Source organism: Macaca fascicularis, chromosome 3, assembly GCF_037993035.2.
Source record: "Macaca fascicularis isolate 582-1 chromosome 3, T2T-MFA8v1.1".
NCBI classification, from domain to species: domain Eukaryota; kingdom Metazoa; phylum Chordata; class Mammalia; order Primates; family Cercopithecidae; genus Macaca; species Macaca fascicularis.
In genome coordinates this window covers 44,473,895-44,498,004 of record NC_088377.1, presented here as the reverse complement: position 1 = coordinate 44,498,004, position 24,110 = coordinate 44,473,895, and the positions used below count along the sequence as shown (strand labels likewise).

The following is a 24,110-nucleotide window of genomic DNA, read 5'->3' as shown; positions in this document are numbered from 1 at the left end:
ACACTTCTAATCATTTCCCAAAGATAGACTTCGGAATAAACTATCAAATGCGGTTGTCATGCAGCCATAAAAACAATAGGCCCCATTGTCACACGTGAAAGAAGTCCAAGAATCCCATATCCATGAATAGTGTTTGAAAGAAACTAGTTTGTGATGGCGTGTGCCTGTGTTCCCAGCTACTCAGGAGGCTGAGACAGGAGGATCGCTTGAGCCCAGGAAATCGAGGCTGCCGTGAGCTATGATTGTGCCACCACACTCCAGCCTGGGAGAGTGAGCCCTGTCTCTAAAAAAACAAACAAACAAGAACCCGAAACATGTAATTTTAAAAATCCAACTTTTTTTTTTCCCCCCCGAGATGGAGTTTCACTCTCATCGCCCAGGCTGGAACTCAATGGTGTGATCTTGGCTCAGTGCAAACTCTGCCTCGCGGGTTCAAGCAATTCTCCTGCCTCAGCCTCCCAAGTAGCTGGAATTACAGGCTTCCGCCACCACACCCAACTAATTTTTGTATTTTCAGTGGAGATGGGGTTTCACCATTTTGACCAGGCTGGTTTTGAACTCCTGACCACAGGTGATCCACCTGCCTTGGCCTCCCAAAGTGCTGGGATTACAGGCATGAGACACTGCGCCCGGCTGAAAATTCAATTTTTTTGTGCTACATAATTTATCTTAACTTCAGAATCCAAGTGAATTTTATGGTGAAAAAACGTTTGTTTGAATTTCAGCAAAATTTTTAAGTGTCCATTTTCTTCTTTTAAAGTCAAGTTAAAATTAAATGTAATACTTCTAATTAAAAATGATGTGCATAACTTAATTCTCACCCTTTCTCCTTTCCCTTCATCCCGTCCTATCCTTCTACCTGGTGGCCTATTTTTAGGTCTACTTGGAAGGATATCTCGAATGATGTTCACTGATGGTTATTTTAGGTAATGAGACGGGTTATTATTTTTTACTCTTAAACTTTTCAGTGTTACTTAACTTCTTTATAATGACAGACTCCATGCAGGTCACTTTTTTTGGCAGAAGTTGTACGTAACACATTCTCATTTCAGAAATTTATTCCAGGCCAGGTGCGGTGGCCCACGCCTGTAATCCCAGCACTTTGGGAGGGTGAGGCGGGCAGATCACCTGAGGTCAGGAGTTCGAGACCAGCCTGGCCAACATGATGAAACCCCGTCTCTACTAAAAATACCAAAATTAGCCAGGCATGGTGGTGCATCTGTAATCCCAGTTACTCTGGATGCTGAGGCAGGAGAATCACTTGAACGCGGGAGGCAGAGGTTGCAGTGAGCTGAGATCACGCCCCTGCACTCCAGCCTGGGTGACAGAGTAAGACTCCATCTCAAAAAAAAAAAAATAAAAAAAAAATAGAAATTCATTCCAGAAAAAACCTAAAGGACCCTCTTCTGCAATCATCACCACTATTAATTACACCTTTCCAGACAAAACCACATGGGACGAGGTTCAGATCTTTTTCTGTGCATTGACAGTTATCTCTTTTGTTTTGTTTTTTTTTGAGACGGAGTCTCGCTCTGTCGCCCAGGCTGGAGTGCAGTGGAGCCATCTCGGCTCACTGCAAGCTCCGCCTCCCGGGTTCACACCATTCTCCTGCCTCAGCCTCCCGAGTAGCTGGGACTACAGGCACCCGCCACCATGCCTGGCTAATTTTGTTTTTGTATTTTCAGTAGAGACAGGGTTTCACTGTGTTAGCCAGGATCATCTCAATCTCCTGACCTCGTGATCCGCCCGCCTTGGCCTCCCAAAGTGCTGGGATTACAGGCGTGAGCCACCGTGCCTGGCCGACTGTTCTCTCTTTATACATACACACAATATTAGTCATCTCATTCTTGGTTCATACCCCCTACCTACCAAATACCTCACAATATAGCTTAGAGATCTATCTATGTTGGTAAAAACAGATCTTCCTCATATTTTTCATTTTTAAATTATTATTATTTAAAATTTTTTTTGAGACAGGGTCTCACTCTGTTGCCCAGGCTGGAGTGCAGTGGTGTGATCATGGCTCACTGCAGCTTCGACCTCCCAGGCTTAAGCAATCCTCCCGCCTCAGCTTCTCAAGTAGCAAGACCCTGTCTCTTAAAATAATTATTAACAAAGGATTGGAGGCCAGGCGCGGAGGCTTAGGTCTGTAATCCCAGCATTTGGGAGGCCAAGGTGGGTGGATCACCTGAGGTCAGGCGTTCGCGACCAGCCTGGCCAACATGGAGAAACCCCATCTTTACTAAAAATACAAAATTAGCCGGACGTGGCGGTGGGTGCCTGTAATCCCAGCTACTCGGGAAGCTGAGGCAGGGGAATCGCTTGAACCCAGGTGGTGGAGGTGGCAGTGAGCTGGGATTGTGCCACTATACTTTAGCCTGGGGCACAGATAGAGACTACATCTCAAAAAAATAAGCGAAACAAAACAAAACAGCGTTGCTTTGGTTAGCTGCCGGAACTGCAGTGATGGAGAATGCACAATTCCCGCCAAACAGGCTTTACCTGTTCATCATCCTGCCAGTTTGAGGTGCTGCTTACCTTTTCTTCTAGATATTATCAATTTTACTAATTTTCCTCTAATCATTGCTTGCTGCTTCAAGTTATCTAGCGCACTTTCTGCCTGTTCACCTGTCTTCCTGTGAGCGCCCATGTCCCAGCCGTGGAGTGACGGGTGACAGGACTTCCTTGGGGTCCATTTCCTGTGACAGGCCAGTCCTCAAGGGCTGGGGTCTTGGTGGGCCCTCCTCAGGGCCATGGCCTTGGCTCTCTCTCTCCCAGGCTGAACCTTCGGGAGCTGGGCCCCTGGGCCTCCCACATGCGCTGGCTGGTCTGGATTATGGCTTCCGTGGGCACCATCTATGTCTTCTTCTTCCATGAGCGGTAAGCCGGGCCTGGGGGCTGCAGGGTGGCGGGATTCCCTTAGATGCTCCAACCTCCTGGGCAGTACTCCTGGGCAGTTGAGAGCCCAGGATGATGCCATAGTTGTGAGAGCACAGCGCTGGCTGTCATGCCATTCAGGCTCATGGGTGGCCACCAGGTCTTGCAGCCCCTAGGGTCAACTTGAAGTTATCAAAAAGACATCATAGGTGGCCAGGCATGGTGGTTCACGTCTGTAATCCCAGCACTTTGGGTGGCCGAGTGATCTGCGAAGAAGGAGGATCACTTGAGGTCAGGAGTTTGAGACCAGCCTGACCAACATGATGAAACCCTGTCTCTATTAAAAATGTGAAAATTTTTTAATTTTCGGGCATGGTGATGGGCGCCTGTAATCCCAGCTAACCAGGAGGCTGAGGCAGGAGAATGGTTTGAACCCGGGAGGTGGAGGTTGCAGTGAGCCAAGATTGCGCCACTGCACTCCAGCCTGGGCGACAGAGGGGGACTCTGTCTCAAAAACAAACAAACAATAAAAAAACACAGGTTCCCAGCCCCATTGAACCGGGGTGGGGTGGGGGTGGTCACATGCCATCTGCCCTCCCTAAATTATTAGAGATGAAGGGAGAGGTCCTGAAAGAGCCACACTCTCTGTATCCCCATTCTGCCGAGTGATGGGGATGGAAATAATTCAGTGGGATTATTATAGAAACAGGATGATAGAGGCAAAAGAGAATAACAGACTTTCTGCAGTCTCAGAGCCCAGGAACCTCTGGAAGTCATTTAGTCCAGGGACAGCAAAGAGGCTTCGGTTGCTGCAGCAACCCAGCTCGATTGGAAGTGGCTGCTTGGGCCCTATGGGAAGAGATGCTGGGATCGAATAGTGATGTCTGCCATGGGCTGAGCATAGGAAGTGCCCGTGTGTGCTATGCCCAATGTTTGTAATCCCTGCTGTGGCACCAGCATGCATTTCACAGATGTGGAAACTGAGTCTCAGGGAGGGAAAGTACCCAAGGTCACACAACTGCCAGCACCTGTTGGATGTAGCTGGGTGAAATCTGAGCCAAGTCGTGCTGGGCAGAGAAAGCGTCCTTTCTTCTCACTGTTCTGGTCAGAGTGTTCCCTCTTCCCCAGGAACACGGAGCTGTGTGCGGTTTCCTTGTGGGGAGGCATGTCCTAAGGCTGGCATGGCTTGTCTTCCTGCCAGGTACAAGCTTGTGGAGCTTCTCTGCTACATCGTGATGGGCTTCTTCCCTGCCCTGGTCATCCTCTCCATGGTAAGTGCTGCCAGCCCTGCATGGATGGGTCCCTGCAAGGGACCAAGAGTGTCTGGGCTGGACTTGGCTGTTGAGATTGTCACACTCTCCTATGGCAGGTGGGGAAACTGAGGCCTGGCATGTCTTGTCTAAAGAGGCAGTAGGCCAGGCACAGTGGCTCATGCCTATAATCCAGTCCTTTGGGAAGCTGAGGTGGGAGGATAGTTTGAGTCCAGGGGTTTGAGACCAGCCTGGGCAACACAGCAAGACCCATCTCTAAAAAAAAAAAAAATTTGCCAGAGGTGGTGCACACCTATAGTCTCAGCTACTCTGGAGGCTGAGGCAGGAGAATCTCTTGAACTCAGGTTGCAGAGGTTGCAGTGAGCTGAGATCGCACCACTGCATTCCAGCCTGGGCTACAAGAGTGAAACTCTGTTTCAAAAGAACAATTTTTTTTTTTTTTTGTAGAGGCAGGATCTCCTTATGTTGCCTAGAATAGTCTTGAATTCCTGGCCTGGTGAGGGCTTGGCAGGTTCTTCTTGCTCAATTCCCTCCTATCCTATGAGTGTTTCTTTTTCTGCTGCTTCTTCTTTTTTTTTTTTTTTTAGAGATGGGAGTCTCACTATATTGCCCAGGCTGGTCTCGATCTCCTGGGCTTAAGCCCACCTTGGCCTTCCAAAGTGCTGGGATTACAGGCGTAGCTACCGTGCCCTGCAGAGAGTTTCTTTTATTAAGAGCAACTCATGTTAATAGTACTCACATCCGGGGGCCAGGACTACTACTTTTTTCCTACCATGTTTTTTTTCTCTAAATATTTTTTGCCATGAAGCAAAACAAAAATTATTTTCTCTACCTCTCTCTCTTTTTTTTTTTTTTGCCATGCCATTACTTTAAAAACTTGTGGTAAAATATTCAGTTCAGTGGCAGTAAGCACAGTCACATTGTCATGCGACCATCACCACCAACCATCTTCAGAACGTTTTGCATCTCTGCAAACTATAACTCTGTCCTGTCCTCATTATTTTATTTTATTTTTTGAGACAGAGTCTTACTCTGTCACCCAGCATGGAATGCAGTGGCATGATCTTGGCTCACCGCAACTTCCAACTCCCAGATTCAAATGATTCTCATGCCTGAGCCTCCTGAGTAGCTGGGATTACAGACATGCGCCACCACTCCTGTCTAATTGTTGTATTTTTAGTAGAGACGGGGTTTCACCATGTTGCCCAGGCTGGTCTCGAACTCCTGACCTCATGATCTGCCCTCCTTAGCCTCCCAAAGTGCTGGGATTATAGGCGTGAGCCACCGTGAGGTGCCTGTCCTCGAGCTCGTTTTGTTTATCCATTCATTCCTTGGTGGACCCCTGGGTTGCTTCCTCCTTTTGTTGTTGTGATTATGCTGCTATGAACATGGGTGTGCAAATATGTGTCAAGACCCTGCTTTCAATTATTTGTGTATATACCCAGATGTATTACATTTTTACAAAAGATAAGCTATAGGCCAGGCGTAGTGGCTCACACCTATAATCCCACCACTTTGGGAGGCCAAGGTGGGCAGATCACCTGAGGTCAAGAGTTTGAGACCAGCCTGGCCAACATGGTGAAACCCTATCTCTACTAAAAATACAAAAATTAGCTGGGCATGGTGGTGCACACCTGTAGTTCCAGCTACTCAGGAGGCTGAGGCAGGAGAATGGGTTGAACCCGGGAGGTAGAGGTCGCAGTGAGCTGAGATCTTGCTACTGCACTCTAGCCTGGGCAAAAGAGCAACTGCATCTTAAAAACAAAAACAAAAACAGGTAAGTTATACAAATATTATTTGAGGCTGAGTGTGGTGGCTCGCCCCTGTAATGCCAGCACTTTGGGAAGCCGAGGTGGGAGAATCACTGGAGGCCAGGAGTTTGAGACCAGCCTGGGCAACATAGTGAGATGCCCCCATCTCCAAAAATAAAATAAAATTAGCCAGGCATGGTGGCACCATGGGATATCTATAGTCCCAGCTACTGAGGAGGCTGAGGCAGGAGGATTGTTTCTGGAGTTGGAGGCTACTGTGAGCTACGCTTGTACCACTGCACTCCAGCCGGGGCAACAGACTGAGACCCCGTCTCAAAAAAAAAAAAAAAAAAAAATTGGTGAGATTTTAATAGAAATGGGACATCTAAGAACTAGTCTGGGGAGAATCGCTGGCATATCAGTGTTGAGGCTTCCCACCTGGGAGTCTGGGCTGGTTTGCCACCTGTGTGTCTGTTAGTTTTGGGTGGTGGGGACTGGCTGGTACTTCCAGCCACAGTGGCTGCCCCTCTGACCTGTGCCCCACCCTTGTCCTTGCCGACAGCCCAACACCGAGGGCATCTGGGAGCTGGTGACCGGAGGGGTCTTCTACTGCCTGGGCATGGTCTTCTTCAAGAGTGACGGGAGGATCCCCTTTGCCCACGCCATCTGGCATCTCTTTGTAGCATTTGGTGCTGGTACCCACTACTATGCCATCTGGAGGTACCTCTATCTGCCCAGCACCCTGCACACCAAGGTGTCCAAATGAGGTGACCCAGACTCCAGAGGTCACTTGGGCTTTAGGAGTGCAGCACCACAGGAAGCGTTTTTGCCAACGTTAACCCAGAGCACAGCGCGAAGGCCTGTCTTCCCTTCATTGGGTAGAGTTCTTGATGGCTCTGAGGTGACTTCTGGTGATGACCAGATCGTCCCTCGAGTCCCCAGCGAGAAAGCAAGCATTTAGCCATTCTCACAGAGGAGAAATTAACCCTGTAATGTGTTTCTATTTTAGATGAGTGTTTCCTAATACAAGCAACATTAACATCTTCAGAAAAGGAAGCAGGCGTGGTCCTGGAAAATTGGGGAATGACGGGCCAATCTGTGTTTCAAAGGTCCTGAGGAATCTGGCAAGGAGTCCTGTGGCTTGTTCATACCTGGGTGGCCAGGGCCTCCCTCTCTGCTACCAAAGTCCAGGTTGGCGAATTGTCTCCCGTTCAGGGAAAGGGGACAGCCCAGCTTGTAGATGAGGGATGGTGAATGGCTGTGACCATGGCAGACATCACCAATCAAGTGCAGCATGTGGGTGATGTCAGAATTCTTCCCAGCACTGTGTTCTGGGCAGCCAGTACCAATCAATTTGGCACTCATGATGCGACCTCTTTGCCCTTCCTGTCTGGTGTGCTCTGAAATGGGATCATGGCCAGAGTAGCTGAAAATCTCCAAATGGGCATTTGCATGCCTATCTCCTCATCTCCCCTTCCCTTTTGGGAAGCTCCTGGAGTAGGCAGTTTGGGGGCAGTAGAGGGAAACTGAGGCACACACCCACGCAGCCCCTGATGTTCTGTTCCACCGTAGTTGGTTCTCAGTACAGTTGGGGATGAGGATGCTGTTACTTGGCCATTTCTTCCCATCCCCAAAAATCCACAGACATTACAAGAGCCATTCATTCATAAGATGGGGCAAACAGTCCCTGGGCACTTGCTCCCTGTTCCATACTTAAGGTTTGTGATACCAACCTTTGGATTCTGTCTTGGTGCCAATCAGTGGCTGTTAGAGGCTACTCAGGTGTACCCCAAAAGGAAGGCACATGGATCTAGGGAGACTGTTCCAGGTCCCCTCAACCTCTGAAGTGCCCAGTACCCCAACAACAAGGCTTCTGGGGACCTGTTCTTCAGTCCCCATCAGGGCGGGGCCAGCATCTTTGTCCAATGCTGCCTGGACATTTACTGGGGAGGTGAGTAGCAGGCCCACCTCCAGGATCTGAATTGGAATCTCAGATTCTCTGGATAAAGAATCTGTCTCAAATCAGGAGGTCCTCATTCTGCGACTCCCAACCAGAGTGGAGTGGGCACAGACAGAATGCCTTATGCTTATCTACAGCACATTCCAGTGGGTTCCAGGGCTCCTGCACCTGGAACCCCATATGTCCAAGCCAGTATTAAATTATCTCGACACATTTCACAGACCAGACTGCCTCCATGCTGGGAGATGCTGGATAGCTTTTGTCCTCCTGCCCGTGTATGTGCGTGTATATGTGCATGTGTGTGCACACGTGTGTCTACACAAGCATTATATGTCTACACAGGCACTCCTAATGCCTGGAAGCTGTCTTCGGTAAGCCTGCCCTGTGGAGCTCACCAAATATTTCCCACCAGCTGGGGTCAGGGCTGGAGGTCAGTGGGGAAACTTTTGCAGGGGAGGGCTGGTTGGAGAGAGACTTGCTCCCAAATGAGGACAGAGACACTGAAAACTTGACCTCTGCCTGGGCCTGGGGCTGGGAGAGAGGGTTCTGGGGGTTCTGGGGTGCTGTTTAGGAGACCTCCCAAGGCATGGCACCATGTCAGGCCAAGATAAAATCCTGTATCAAGACGCTGATGGACACCAAAGCACCTTCTGGGACCAGAGACTTGGGACTACTTCTCCTTCTTCTTTGCTTCCTTCTTTCCTCCTCCTCTTCCTTCTTCTCTCCCTCCTTTCCTCCCATTCCTCCCCTTCCTCCTCCTCCTCCCCTTCCTCCTCCTCCCCTTCCTCTTCCTCCTTCTCCTCCTCCCCTTCCTCTTCCTCCTTCTCCTTCTCCCCTTCCTCTTCCTCCTTCTCCTCCTCCCCTTCCTCTTCCTCCTCCTCCCCTTCCTCTTCCTCCTTCTCCTCCTCCTCTTCTTCTCTCTTCTTCTTCTTCTTGTTGTTGTTGTTGTTTTTCTTCTTGTTCTTCCTCCTCCTCCCCCTCCTCTTCTCCTTCTCCTTCTCCTTCTTTTCTTCTAAGATACTTTGGCTTATTTTCTTATTTGGATGACTTGGGACTTCTTTAGTGGCCCCATAGCAGCTGCTGACTCCTCAGTCTGACACCTGCACCTCCTGTGCCCCCTCCTCCTGGGCATCTGGGCTTGCATTTCCCCAGGACAGCTTGCCCCTTCATGCCCCTGGATCTTTGGAGGTGCTGGTCCTGCTGGTGGGAACTGTTGATCTCCTTGTCCACCCAACTTACTCCTACTCATCCTTGAAAGTTCAGCTCAGGCATCAGCATTGGGGAACTTCTGGCCTTCCTCTGACTTAGGGGCTTTCCTTCTGCTCCCTGTCATGCTCCCTGCCCCCCCGCATCACGGCTTGGAGCCTCGTCCTTCATCATGCAGCTACTTGCGCCAGTCCCAGACCTGGGAGCTCCTGGAGGGAGGGACTGTGTCTTGCTGGACTTGGGATCAAATCTAGCATGACCCCAGCATTGTGGGAGCTTTCATCAATTTCCTAACCTCTCTGAGCCTCAGTGTTCTCAGCTGCTAAATGGGTATAGTAAGGCAGCACTTTATGGGCTGCTTGAAGATGCAGTAGGATAACAAATGCACAACAGCATCTGCTCTCCTCATTAGTTCTGTTGATCCTGAAGATCACACGATTTCAGGGGTGTCAGCCAAAGGAATGAATCACTAATGGTGGAATTTCCAACTGTAGATAGTCTGGTGAGAACATGGAGGGCATTCTGAAAGGCTTTGGCCACATTTCCACCCCTCACTTCAATTCAGGACATGCTTCCCATAAACACTTTCTCTTCCCCAGCATCATTCTGGAAGTGATTTTCCCAGGATTCCACTTCACCCAAGCCCAGACCTTGGATGTCCTCTGAATGCATGCTAAGTAGTGCAGGAAAGGAAAAGAAGCTTCCTAGGCCATTCTCTCCAGTGGGCAAGGCCCTGTCCTGGGAGCATTCTAGGCTGTGCACTGGGTGTGTGATGTAGAGAGGGGACAATGGGCGCGGTGGCTCGTGCCTGTAATTCCAGCACTTTGGGAGGCTGGGGTGGGTGGATCATCTGAGGTCAGGAGTTTGAGACCAACCTGGCCAACGTGGTGAAACCCCGTCCCTACTAAAAATACAAGAAGTAGCCAGGCATGGTGGTGTGTACCTATAATCCCAGCTACTTGGGAGGCTGAGGCAGGAGAATCACTTGAACCCGGAAGGTGGAGGTTGCAGTGAGCCAAGATTGCACCACTGCACTTCAGCCTGGGTGACAAGAATGAAACTCCATCTCAAAAAACAAAACAAACAAACAAACAAAAAGCGGGGGGAAAGCATGCACCGGAGATTCAGACAGCAACACTCTCTTCCTTTCCATCCCCGGGGCGGCGATGTTCCCGGTGACCCAGCAGAGCTGTGGTCATGCCTCAGGGAGTCAGGAGAGCAGTTGGCAGCAGGCTGGCCTGTGTGACATTCTGGGCTCATTGGCATCTTCACCTGAGCTCAGTGGGCACTGCCAGGGCAGGATGAGTGAAAGCAGGTGGGAGTGAGGCCGGGTCCTGCTCAGCGGACTCACATTTGGGAGGGCAGCTGCATCAGTGGCCCCCAACACACTTTCCACACCCCGGCTGCGTGCCCAGCTGGGAGGACTTGCCTGTAAGGCCCAGACAGAGTTTGGCTGGGGCTGCTCCCAGGACCGACAGCCTCCCGGCCAGGGAAGGATTTGAGTCAGTGTCACAGACCAGAGCTGTCTTTCCCACTGGATTGGAAGCTCAAGGTGTGGTGTGAGCGGCGCTGAGCCTTCTCCTTTCCATCAGCATCAGGCTCCTCAGGGGAGAATCCTAGGATGGCGTTTGAGGGTGTGGAGGGAGACATAGATGGGCCCAGAACGGGAGATCTAAAGCCACCTTGGTCGTGGGCGGAGGCTCGCACAGGGGGATGACAGCACTGAAGGCTTGCAGAACACTTTTACAGTCCCCAATTTTCAGCTTCCCAAACTCTTGTTTGTTTTTGTTTTGAGTCGGAGTCTTGCTCTGTTACCCAAGCTAGAGGGCAGTGGCGCAATCTCGGCTCACTGCAACCTCTACCTCCTGGGTTCAAGCGATTCTCCTGCCGCAGCCTCTCGAGTAGCTGGGACTCCAGGTGCATGCCACCACGCCCGACTAATTTGTGTATTTTAGTAGAGACAGGATTTCACCGTATTGGCTGGGCTGGTCTCGAACTCCCAACCTCAAGTGATCTGCCTGCCTCGGCCACACAAAGTGCTGGGATTACAGACGTGAGCCACCATATCCCAAACTCTCTTTTCCATATCAGTTTGCAAAAGCTGCAGAGCATTTTCCTCCACCGATGCCTGAGCCCCTGCTACTGGGCTCAGGAAGTGGGAGGTGGGGCAGCTTGGGGTGCTAAAGGTGCTGACACTGGCTTCATGCACTGCAGGTGCTGAGAGGGGGCAGGTAGAGGTCAAAGGGTTGGGAGATGGGCACCTGTCAAATTTGCCACCATGTACAGTGTAACCAGATGCCGAAATGCAGGCTCTGGGGACAGCATCTGTAAGATTCAGAAAGAGCCAGTGACAATTCCAGCACCTGCTTCCAATGAGCATGCTGATGTCACAGGCTTGGTATTCAGCGGGTGTGACAAGAAGGAGCTGGAAGCTGGGGCAGGCAGAGGCTCAGCTGTGTGGGTCTCTTCCGTGTGCCAGTCTCCCTTGGTGGTTTTACAGATGCTGTCTTCACCGATTCATACACACTTCCCCCGTGGGGTAAGGATCATTTGCTGACATTGCAAAGCGGGAAGGCAAAGCCCAGAGAGGTTTGGTGATTTTCCCAAGGGCACTGAGCTTCTAACCAGCAGAGCAAAGCACTGAAGCCAGGACTATCTAATACCCAAGCCTCCCGCCCTTGGCCAGACCTGGCTGCTTGCAAGGAAACCCACTGCCTCCAAATCTTTTGCCCAGGGAGGAAAGCTGACCTTTAAAAATATTAAAGACTATTTTTTTTTGGTGGGGCGTGGTGGTTCATGCCTGTAGTCCCAGTACTTTGGGAGGCCAAGGGGGGTGGATCACTTGAAGCCAGGAGTTTGAGACCAGCCTGGCCAACATGGTGAAACCCCGTCTCTACCAAAAATATAAAAAATTAGCCGGCTGTGGTGGCACACGCCTGTAATCCCAACTACTCAGGGGGCTGAGGCAGGAGAATACTTGAACCTGGGGGGCAGAGGTTGCAATGAGCCGGGATTGTGCCACTGCACTCCAGCCTGGGTGACAGAACTAGACTCCATGTCAAAAGAAAGAAAAAAGAGAATAATTGTTTTAAACCCTCTGGTGTGTAGCATTGTCAATTTCCATGGTGTAAATACTCATGCCAGGGTCAATTTTGTGCTGCCAAACTGGCATTGCCGAGGATGGAAAGCAATGTATGTAATTGGTCGCCGCAAATGCTACAAGCCAGGTGCAGGCTCCTCCTGCTCCGCCACTTCCCAGCTGTACCTCTCATGAAGCCTGGCCAGGGAAGCCAGGGATGTGACGTTGGTGACAACAAACCCCGCCCCAAAGGGGCCCTGTGCAGTGCCAGCTCTGTGACGGAGATGCTCAGAAATGGTATCGTAGGAGTCCAGAATCTGGTGCCAGTCAGACCTGACCCAAATCCAGCTCTCCACAAACCAGTGTGCAAGACCCTTGGGCCTGTCCCTTATCTGCTCTGTGCCTCAGTTTCCTAATTTCTCAAATGGAGATCACGATCCACAAGTGCTTTACACAAATCAGGGTTTCAGTTTTTTCTGTTTGGTTTTTAAATTTTATTTATTTATGTATTTTTTGAGACCGGTTCTCTGTCACCCAGGCTGGAGTGCAGTGGCGCGATCTCGGCTCACTGGAAACTCTGCCTCCCGTGTTCAAGAGATTCTCTTGCCTCAGCCTCCCAAGTAGCTGGGATTACAGGCGTACACCACTACGCCCGGTTAATTTTTGTATTTTTAGTAGAGATGTGATTTCACCTTGTTGGCAAGGTTGGTCTCGAACTCCTGACCTCAAGTGATCCACCCACCTCGGCCTCCCAAGGTGCTGGGATTACAGGTGTGAGCCACCACACCCAGCCTATATCCCACTTTTTTTTTTTTTTTTTTTTGAGATGGTGTTTCACTCTTGTCACCCAGGCTGGAGTGCAGTGGCACAATCTTGGCTCACTGCAACCTCCACCTTCTGGTTTCAAGCGATTCTCGTGCCTCAGCCTCCTGAGTAGATGGGATTACAGGCACCCGCCACCACACCCAGATAAGTTTTGTATTTTTGTAGAGATGGGGTTTCATCATGTTGGTCAGACTGGTCTTGAACTCCTGACCTCAAGCGTCCACCCGGCTTAGGCTCCCAAAGTGCTGGGATTACAGGCATGAGCCACTGTGCCCAACCTCCACTTTTAAGGTATTTTTTCATGTTATTTCAAGCACTTTGTAAAGATTATTTTAAAAGTCTACATTGAATGGATGTGCCAGAATTTATTTAGCCACTCTTGTAATTCAGGATGTATTTGTATCTGTATACATAGTCTGCAATGAGAATCTTTTGACGTAAAGTCAACCCCTCCATATCTCAGGTATTTTCCCTAGGCCACACTAAGAAATTAGGTATAACTTGCCTTCTGCTGTCTGTGCCCCAGCCAGGGCTGCCATTCTGCCTGCTGTCACTGGACTGACCATTCTCCACAGTTAACACCTGTCCCCATCCCTGGGGAGTCTGGGCATCCAGGGACCTACTGCAAGATAGCTGGGGTGTTTTGTTTTGAGATGGAGTTTTGCTCTTGTTGCTCAGGCTAAAGTGCGGTGGTGCGATCTTGGCTCACTGCAACCTTCACTTCCCAGGTTCAAGCGATTTTCCTGGCCCAGTCTCCCAAGTATCTGGGATTACAGGTGTGCACCACCATGCCTGGCTAATTTTTGTATTTTTAGTAGAGACGGGGTTTCACCATGTTGGTCAGTCTGGTCTCGAATTCCTGACCTCAGGTGATCCACACACCTTGGCCTCCCAAAGTGCTGGGATTACAGGCATGAGCCAACGCACCCGGCCCAGAGAGCTGTTTTATATGGAAGATACAGAACAGTCAACCCTGGCACGAAGAGCAAGGTGTGGAGAGGAGGAGGCAGGAGGAGGCCCACACTTGTTCTGCTGCTGATCTGGTGGGCGGCAGAAGAGGGGATATGGGTTGTAGGGGGGACGCTGCTGAAGGGCGAACCATGAGCACTTTACATGAGGAGGGTATACCATCCCATCTCATGTCGCTCTACTGCTGGGGCGGGAGATGAGGAGTCATTGAAGGTGTCGGTGTTCTTACATCCTTAGGGCACCCTGGAGACCGATTGTTACATATTCAGGCTTTTGCAAGTTATTAGAAGACTGATAGGGTGAAATTAACCAAGGTGTGAGTGTTTACACCACGGTGATGGGCAAATGCTACAGATCAGAGCTTCATGTTTTTGGAGAGCTAATTTACAGGCACACCATGACCTGCATCCCATGGATACATCTCTGCACACCATCTCCCTTCTTACCAGTATAAGAGATAATATGCACACTTATGAACATGCACACATTCGCATCCCTCTTCTTGTATTTTGCTCTTCCAGAACCTCACAAGATGAAATTACTGTTTTCTTTTTCTTTTTTTTTTTTTTTTTTTTGAGACACGGTCTCACTCTGTGACCCAGGCTGGAGTGCGGTGGTATAATCTCGGCTCACTGCAACATCCACCTCCCGGGCTCAAGTGATTCTCCTGTCTCAGCCTCCCAAGTAGCTGGGATTACAGGCACCTGCCACCCTGCCCAGCTAATTTTTGTATTTTTAGTAGAGACAGGGTTTCACCACGTTGGCCAGGCTGGTCTCGAACTCCTGACCTCAAGTGATCCACCCACCTCGGCCTCCCAAAGTGCGAGGATTACAGGCATGAGCCACCGTGCTGGGCTGAAATTACTGTTTTCATGCTACATGAGGATACTGAGGTTGGTCAGACAGGTTAAGTGACTTGTCCAGGGTCATCTAGCTGGTGCAGGCGGGGCTCCACAACACCCAGCGGTTTTGCTCCCTGAGAGGCCAGGTAGGTAAAGGCCATTTCCCTAAGTCCTCCTAGCAACCCCGTGTCCTGGCTGCTGGATCCCGATTTTGTCAGTTCGTCCTGAGCTTTGGTAGGTCTGAAGACACAAACACTGATGTTCTCTGCCTCTGCCTCCCATCAGGCCACCGCAGGGAACGGGCAAAGGCTGGAAGTCTCTCTGGTGGGCAAGGACACTTTGTGGTCAAAGCCTCCTGTGCGGCCTGGCAGCCTCTGTAACCTCAGTTCTGGGAAAGCCCTTTGTTCTGGGGACTTGACTATGCAGAAAGGAGGCTGTGGGCTGCGGACCCGTCTCCTATAGCGTCCATCTCTGTGCAGAGCTTTCTCCACCAGCAGCTACACGATAAAGAGGTATTTAAATACCTTAACTAGGCAATATTTTATTTAAAGCATTATGAGTGCATACATAGGTGACTGTTTTTATCCATCTGGCATTTTGGGATGAGGATTTGGGATCTTCTGGACTTGGCGCAGCCATGACTGGTTATCACAGATCTGAGTGGAGGTCTGTCTGCTCACATACCTTCAGCTTGTCCTGACAACTTTCTCTTTGCAAATCTGGCTTCCTGATGGACTTTCAAACAGATTTTTGCCCCTGTTGCAGTGTTAAAAGGGGAGGGTGCTACATCCTGGCTGGGGCCAGCAGCACTTACGGGTTAGGTGTTGCGTTTACCTGTGTATCATGTGACCCGCCCATTTCATCACCCAGGGTCCAGGTGGCAGAGGTCAGCTGTCTTCTCTTTACTCCCATAGGGCAGTGTTTTTCAAGCCATTTTGATGAAGATTCATACTAAGAAACACATTTTCCAGGCTGGGCGAGGTGGCTCATGCCTGTAATCCCAGCACTTTGGGAGATGGAGGTGGGTGAATCACCTGAGGTCAGGTGTTCGAAGCCAGCCTGGCCAACACGGTGAAACTCCCTCCCACCGTCTCTACTCAAAATACAAAAATTAGCTGGGCACAGCGGCTGATGCCTGTAATCCCAGCTACTCAGGAGACTGAGACAGGAGAATTGCTTAACCCAGGAAGCGGAGGCTGCAGTGAGCTGAGATCGTACCACTGCACTCCAGCCTGGGCGACAAAGCAAGACTTCATTTCAAAAAAAAAAAAAAAGTACATCTTACACATTGATTCCAGTTTACTGAAATAGGACTGACTGGTGATGTGCTCTGATATTTGCTATCCTATCCTATCCTGTCCTAGCCTTTGTCTATTTTGGCTGCTATAACAAAATACCATGGAATGGGTGGATTATAAACAACAGGAATTTATTTCTCATGGTTCTGGAGGTGATTCGTCCAAGAACAAGGAACTGGCAAGTTCGGTGTCTGGTGAGGGCTGCTTCCTGGTTCCTAGGTGGTGTTTTCTCATTGTCTCCTCCCATGGCCAACACATGGGCAAAGCAGCTCTCTCAGGCCTCTTGTGTAAGGGTGCTAATCCCATTCATGAAGGTTCAGCATCCCTGACCTAATGACCTTCCAAGCCCTCCCTTCCTTCCGTCCTAGCTTCCTTCCGTTCTAGCCTCCTTCCTTCCTTCCTTCCTTGCTCTCTCTCTCTCTCTTTCTTTCTTTCTTTCTTTTTTTCTGAGATAGAGTCTCACTCTGTTGCCCAGGCTGGAGTGCAATGGTGTCATCTTGGCTCACTGCAACCTCCACCTCCCAGGTTCAAGCAATTCTCCTGCCTCAGCCTCCCAAGTAGCTGAGATTACAGATGCGTACCATGGCGCGCAGCTAATTTTTGTATTTTTAGTAGAGACGGGGTTTCACCATGTTGGCCAGGCTGGTCTTGAACTCCTGACCTCAAGTGATCTGCCCACCTTGATCACCTCCCAAAGAGCTGCAATTATAGTTGGGAGCCACTATGCCCTGCCCAAATACTTCATTTCTTAATATCATCACCTTGGAATTAGGTTTTCAACATAGAATTTGGAGAGACACAAATCCTAGCACCATCCAATCTTATCCTATCCTTCCCTGCCCTGTCCTATCCCATCCCATCTTATGTCATGCTTTCAAATTGCTGGTTGCAACCCACCAGATTGATCTTATGACCCATGAGTGGTTCTGAATCCTAAGTTCCGAAAGCTATTCTTAGTGGTACATTCCCGGAAAGCCATAGTTGTTGGTAATAGGCGCTTAGTGTCTATTTGCTGCAATTGGTAGGGCTCAGCATGGTGTTATACCTTGGGAGTCAGAGTGCCCCCAGGCCATGTGGGGACAGGTAAGAAGAAAGAAATTAGGAGCTTCCAAGAATCTGGTTACCCAGAACCCTGACCCCACTGGGAGGAATACAGGATCACATTTCATGGCCTCTTGTCTTCGTGATGGCCCATGTTTGTGGGGGACCTTGAGGCTAGGTGGTCCTAGAGACCCAATAGGCAGCATAGCCCTGAACTTAAGGCAGCATCAGGTCAGGAGGGCTTAGAAGGCAGGAGAAAGAGATTAAATAGGTCGGGTGTGGTGGCTCATGCCTGTAATCCCAGCACTTTGGGAGGCCAAGGCGGGTGGATGACTTGAGGCCAGGAGTTCAAGACCAGCCTAGCCAACATGGCGAAACCCCATCTCTACTAAAAATACAAAAATTAGCTGGCTGTGGTGGCACACACCTGTAATTCCAGCTGCTCGGGAGGCTGAGGCAGGAGAATCTCTTGAACCCGGGAGGCAGAGGTTGCAGTGAGCCGAGATCACACCAATGCACTCCAGTCTGGGTGATAGAGTGGGACTCTGTCTCAAGAGAAAAAGAAAAAGAAAAAGAAAGCAAGATTAAATACACTAGAGAAAGGAAGGAGGGCAATCAATGTTGGAAGGGCTACTCTGCCTCCATAAGCATTTTCAAATTTCAGGCTCCCGCCTTTCACGGAACGCACTGCCCACCAGTCCTGTTTACACTGCCAGGTTCCACTAGGAGCTTCCCCACCTCTGCAGGTGCAGGCCTCGCTGCTTCTTAAGGCCTTTCTCTGGGGTGGGGGAAAACAGCAACTATATGATTGTCTTTCATATTCACTTTTATAGACCTAGAATGTCTACAATGTCTGAGAGTGGCGTTTGCGGCATGACTTTTAAAAAATGTCCTGCTGGTATTGGACCCTTTCTGTGTTTGTGAAATTGCTATTTTGTATTAACACAGTATTTGATAAACATTTATATTAAGAAGAATAATCCCTTTGCTGAATATTATTGTTTCTAGTGGAGTACAAAGAACGTAAATTAAAAAAAAAAAAAAAAGAAAATCAAGGTGTCTCACTCTGGCCTAATTGTCTTTTTTTTTTTTTTTTTTTTTTTTTTTTAACATAACACTTGCCAATTCTTTTTATAAAACTGATCTCTGTTCACTGTAGAAAATGGGATAATTAAGGCCAGGCGTGGTGGCTCACGCCTGTAATCCCAACACTTTGGGGGTGCTGAGGAGGGGGATCACTTGGGGTCTGGAGTTCCAAACCAGCCTGGCCAACATGGTGAAACTCCGTCTCTACTAAAAATATAAAAATTAGCCGGCTCTGGTGGTGGGTACCTGTAATCCCAGCTACTCCAGAGGCTGAGGCAGGAGAATCACTTGAACCCGGGAGGTGAGGTTACAGTGAGCTGAGATCGGACCACCGTACTGCAGCCTGGGTGACAGAGCTAGACTCTGTCTCAAAAAAAAAAAAAAAAGAAAAAGAAAAAAAAAAAAAAGAAAGAAAGAAAAAGAAAGACAGAAAATGGGATAATTATTGCTGATATAAATGGGGGTGGAGTAACACTAAAGAAAAAACCAAAATGGGGTATTTAGAAAAGACAAAGAAAATGAAAACTCCTGTATTAGCTCTCTACTACTGCATGTCATAAATTATCGTAAAATGGTGGCTTAAAACAATAATATCTATGTCTTTTGTGGTTTTCACGGGACAGGAGTTAGAGTCTGGGGCTCAGCTAGAGGAGGTGGAAGTTGAGGCTGGAATCACTTGAAGGTGTGTTCGTGTACACATCTGTTGGTTGATGCTAGGGACCCAGCTGGGAAAGTTGGTCAAACACCCTGTTTTATTTTATTTATTTATTTTGACATGGACTCTTGCTCCATCGCCCAGGCTGGAGTGCAGTGGCACAATCTCAGCTCACTGCAACCTCTGCCTCCCAGGTTTGAGCAATTCTCCTGTCTCAGCCTCCCAAGTAACTGAGACTACAGGCGCATGCTGCCATGCCCAGCTAATTTTTTGTATTTTAGTGGAGATGGAGTTTCACCATGTTGCCCAGGCTGGTCTCGAACTGCAGGGGCTGCAGTTTTCCGTGCATCTCATCGATTAGCTCGGCATACTTTTCAGATGTAATGATTTCACCAGGACTCAAAAGCTGTAGTGGATCAGAAGACCAGCAGCTGACCACCAAATGGTGACCATGACCTCTTTTTGGTGCAAGTTTGACTTTGAGAAGTGGTTTGGAGCTTCTTCTCAGTCCGACCACTGAGCTGGCTGTTGTATGAAATCCACTTTTCGTGGCATGTCACAATCTGATCAAGAAATGGTTCATTGTTGTTTCATAGAATAAGAGAAGATGACACTTCAAAAGGATGATTTTTTTTTTTTTTTGAGACGGAGTCTCGCTCTGTTGCCCAGGCTGGAGTGCAGTGGCCGGATCTCAGCTCACTGCAAGCTCCGCCTCCTGGGTTCACGCCATTCTCCTGCCTCAGCCTCCCTAGTAGCTGGGACTACAGGCGCCCGCCACCTCGCGCGGCTAGTTTTTTGTATTTTTTTTTTAGTAGAGACGGGGTTTCACCGTGTTAGCCAGGATGGTCTCGATCTCCTGACCTCGTGATCCACCCGTCTTGGCCTCCCAAAGTGCTGGGATTACAGGCTTGAGCCACTGCGCCCGGCCAAAAGGATGATTTTTAAAATATTGGTCAGCTCATGAGGCACCCACTTATCAAGCTTTTCCAACTTTCCAATTGACTTCACCTGCCGGATGACCATAGAATGGTCGACATTCAGTTCTTCCACAACTTCTCGTGTGGCTGTCAGAGGATCAAATTCAGTGGTTGCTCTCAATTGGTGGTTATCAACTTCCAGTGGCCGCCCACTACGCTCCTCATCTTCAAGGCTCTCGTCTCCTTTGCAAAACTTCTTGAATCACTGCGCTGTACATTGATAAGCAGTTCCTGGGCCAAATGCGTTGATGTTGTGAGTTGGCTCCCCTGCTTTAGGACCCATTTTGAACTCGAATAAGAAAGTCGCTTGAATTTGCTTTTTGTCTGGCGTCATTTCCATAGTCTAAAAGAAATAAGTAATAAGTCATTAGCAAAAAAAAAAAAAAAAAAAAAAAAAAAGGCAAGAAATGCCCATTAAAATGATGAATAACATAACCACATTTATTTAAGAGGGTATTCCAGTATCAAACAGCAAATTCCAAGAATGCAAAAACTGTCATTACTTTTGTACTCACCTTACAGTAATTTGTGTGATTTATTTTTTTCTTTGTTAGCCTTGCTTGATAGTTACCAATTTTGTTGATCTTTATGAAGAAACAGCTATTATCCTATTGAGTTCTTCTGTTGATTTTCTGTTTTCAGTGCCATTGACTTGTCATCTTGTTTTCATTTCTTTTGAGTGAATTTGGTTTTTATTGTTCTTTTTTCTTTTTTTTTTTTTGAGACAGAGTCCCACTCTGTCACCCAGGCGACCTCGCTCTGTCGCACAAGGTCAGGAGATCGAGACCATCCTGGCTAACACGGTGAAACCCCGTCTCTACTAAAAACACAAAACATTAGCCGGGCTTGGTGGCAGGTGCCTGTAGTCCCAGTTACTCTGGAGGCTGAGGCAGGAGAATGGCATGAACCCGAGAGGTGGAGCTTGCAGTGAGCCGAGATCATGCCACTGCACTCCCTCCAGCCTGGGTGATGGAGTGAGACTCTCGGTCAAAAAAAAAAAAAAAAACAAAAAACAAAAACAGTGAGGCATAGTAGGAAGAATGAGGCGGGCGGATCACGAGGTCAGGAGTTGAAGACTAGCCTGGCCAACATGGTGAAATCCCTTCTCTACTAAAAATACAAAAATTAGCCAGACCTAATGGTGAGCACCTGTAGTCCCAGCTACTCAGGAGGCTGAGCCAGGAAAATAGCTTGAACCCGGGAGATGGAAATTGCAGTGAGTCGAGATCGCGCCACTGCACTCCAGCATGGGTGACAGAGCAAGACTCCGTCTCAAGAAAAAAAAAAATTAGCTGGGCCTGGTGGTGCTTGTCTGTAATCTCAGCTATTCGGGAGGCTGAGGCAGGAGAACTGCTTGAACCAGGCCCTGGGAGGCAGAGGTTGCAGTGAGCCGAGATCATGCCACTGCACTCCAGCATGGACTACAGAGCGAGACCTGTCTGAAAAAAAAAGAAAAAGAAAAATAAAAAAAATATATATATATATTTGAAGTATTATCCAATAAGAGCAGGTGTTCCGGAAGACCTCATTTAAATACAGAATCTGAATGGGGGTCCATGTCACACCTGCCATTTTTTCATCTTTGCAGCTGGGCTTTTCTCCTCTTCTCTGCTGGACTCTGCTGTTTCCCACAAGGTGTTCAGAGAGTCTGCCCTGAATCCTACAACCAGGAGATGAGAAGCACAGAGTGACACCAGCAGGAGAACATAAAGATGCGCTGACAGTTGTCCTCCTCCTGCAGAGTCCAGAGCAGTGCACTCCTACCGCTGGTGCCCTAGCTAAGCCTGGGGGCCAGCATGTCTGATGATAGTCTGTGGGTGCTGCAGTCAGGGTCCCCACAATGGGCACTCAGCCTGTGCCCTTGCACTCTGCATGACCGTGGTCATTGTCACCTCAGAGCCCCGGGGTACAGAGCAATGCATCCTACCAGAGCTGCATGTGGGGAAGTACCACGTGAGTCCCGGGAAAGAGCTGAGGCCCTGCAGGGGGAGGTGGCCAGGACTGAGACCTGATGCTTGTGTGTAGAATCGTCTGTGGGTGTGAGTGGCACTGTGGGGTCAGTGCCCGGGTTCTGCTGCTCCCCCTCCTCAAAGATCAGGGTCCGAGCAGGGGCTGTCGTGTGTGTGGCACCTGGAACTGCAGGGCCACCACCCATGTGGGAGGCCATCATGGGGACCTGATGTCATCTGCAGACCCCACCCGTCCATCAGCCCCAATTCCTGGCCAGCTTCTGCCAAGGTGAGAGGGTGGAATTTGGAAGGTGGGTGTAAGCTGAAGCCTGTCCCCCAGTGGCTGACATACAGTGGTGACACTCTCTGTGTGGGGGAAAGAAAGAGAGATCAGACTGTTATTCTGTCTATGTAGAAAGACGAAGACACAAGAAAGTCCATTTTCATCTGTACTAAGAAAAATTCTTCTGCCTTAAGATGCGTTAATCTGTAACCCCAGCCCCAGCCCTGTGCTCACAGAAGCAGGTGCTGTATTGGCTCAAGGTTGTGCCTTAGTGAAAATGTGTTTGCAGGCAGTATGCTTGGTAAAAGTCATCGCCATTCTCCAGTCTGGAGTACCCAGGGACACAGTGCACTGCGGAAAGCCTCAGGGACCTCTGCCCAAGAAAGCCTGGGTGTTGTCCAAGGTTTCTCCCCACTGAGGCAGCCTGAGATATGGCCTCGTGGGAAGGGAAAGACCTGACCGTCCCCCAGCCCGACGCCCGTAAAGGGTCTGTGCTCAGGAGGATTAGTGGAAGAGGAAGGCCTTTTTGCAGTTGATATAAGAGGAAGGCATCTGTCTCCTGCTCATCTCTGGGAATGGAATGTCTCGGGGTAAAACCTGACCATACATTCTATTTACTGAGATAGGAGAAAACCGCCTTATGGCTGGAGGCGAGACATGCTGGCGGCAATACTGCTCTTTACTGCACGGAGATGTTGGTGTAAAGTCAAACAATAATCTGGCCGACGTGCACATCGAGGCACAGCACCTTTCCTTACACTTATTGATGGCACACAGTCCTTTGCTCACATGTTTTCTGCTGACCCTCTCCCCACCACTACCCTGTAGTCCTGCCACATCCCCCTTGCCGAGATAGTAGAGATAGTGATCAATAAATACTGAGGGAACTGCAGAGACCAGTGCCGGAGGATGGTGTGGGTCCTCCGAATGCTGAGCGCAGGTACCCTGGGCCCACATTTCTTCCTCTAGACTTTGTCACTGTGTCTGATTTCCTTTCTCCGTCTCTCATCTCCACCTTTCAAGAAATACCCACAGGTGTGGAGGGGGAGGCCCCCTTCACTCTGATGCCACCCTTGCCCTCACCTAGCTCTCTCATACCTGGGATTCTAAGGGGTCTCTCCCAGGATTGCATGCCCACTGCCAATCAGAGGTGAACACGTCGATGCCTCCTGGATATGGGGCTACTGGTGGTCAAGGCCTGGCAGTATGTGGAGGGTCTTCTCAGAGGGGCCACGGGGCCAGGGAATGGGATGGGGCGCTAACTCCACCCTGCACAGGAACCGCAGCCCCCAGCCAAGCCGGCCCAAGTATTCCAGGTGCTGCCCATCCCGCATGCACACTGCCAGGCTCCAGGTGGCTTGGCAGAGAGGGATGGCCTGGTGGGCAGCTGAGAATCCAGAATGAAGGGGGCGTGCACTGCCATTTGCAGTCTGGCAGGCAGGAGCAGGGAGGCTGTTGAATGGTGAGTGAGGGGGATTGGGGAAGGGCAGGCAGCCCAGTTGGCCTGATTTACCAGTGAATGAGCTGTGGGCGCAGCCACTCCTGGCTGAGGGCTGGGCTTGGGACAGTCTGTTTGGACCCCTTGGGCTCCAGGCTGCCAGCTGCCTGCCCAGGGTCTGAATGTCCTACTGTGACCTGTTTCCTCACCTCGCCCAGAGGACAGATAGGGAAGGCTTGCTTTGAGGATTAGGCAGGGTAATCCCAGTCAGCCCTCATTAGCTTGTCTATCCTCCAGGTCTTTTTGATTTCTCTTTTGTCTTCTTTGTTATGAAACTCTTGAGAACTGTCCTCCAGCCTGTCTTCAGCTGGGCAGGTGGAAGGACTGGACCTTGCCCTTGACTTCAGGGCCCCTTCTGGGTGCCCCCTCCTCCTGGGTTTTTAAAAGCATATACTTAGCAACATACCCTGTACCTGAGAGAGCTGCAGAGAACCTCCTGCGTGTCCAAACCAGCACACTTTGTTCCCTGAAACCAGGCCCTCATCATACCCCAAAGCCCAAATACTTTCAGGTGGCCAACTTCACACAAGAGTCTGAACTCAA

The 24,110-nt window shown here is 49.6% G+C and overlaps 1 protein-coding gene across 15 annotated transcripts in view; it reads left to right on the top strand.

The window, feature by feature from the left end:
* The window catches only part of MMD2 (monocyte to macrophage differentiation associated 2), a 66,289-nt gene extending 43,252 nt beyond the window's left edge, over positions 1 to 23,037 (top strand). For 6 of the 15 annotated variants that reach the window (XM_065541604.2, XM_065541602.2, XM_065541601.2 and 3 more), the window contains 3 exons: positions 2,779 to 2,880; positions 4,079 to 4,148; positions 6,462 to 6,807. In XM_065541604.2, the coding sequence (XP_065397676.1) occupies positions 2,779 to 2,880; positions 4,079 to 4,148; positions 6,462 to 6,665 (376 nt within the window). In that variant the 3' untranslated portion in view covers positions 6,666 to 6,807. Of the gene's footprint in view, positions 1 to 2,778; positions 2,881 to 4,005; positions 4,149 to 6,461; positions 6,808 to 6,908; positions 8,080 to 21,425 lie in introns of those variants that run through there. The other 9 variants (XM_074034340.1, XM_074034339.1, XM_074034337.1 and 6 more) reach the window with 5 other exon arrangements.
* The last annotated feature ends 1,073 nt before the right edge of the window (positions 23,038 to 24,110 follow it).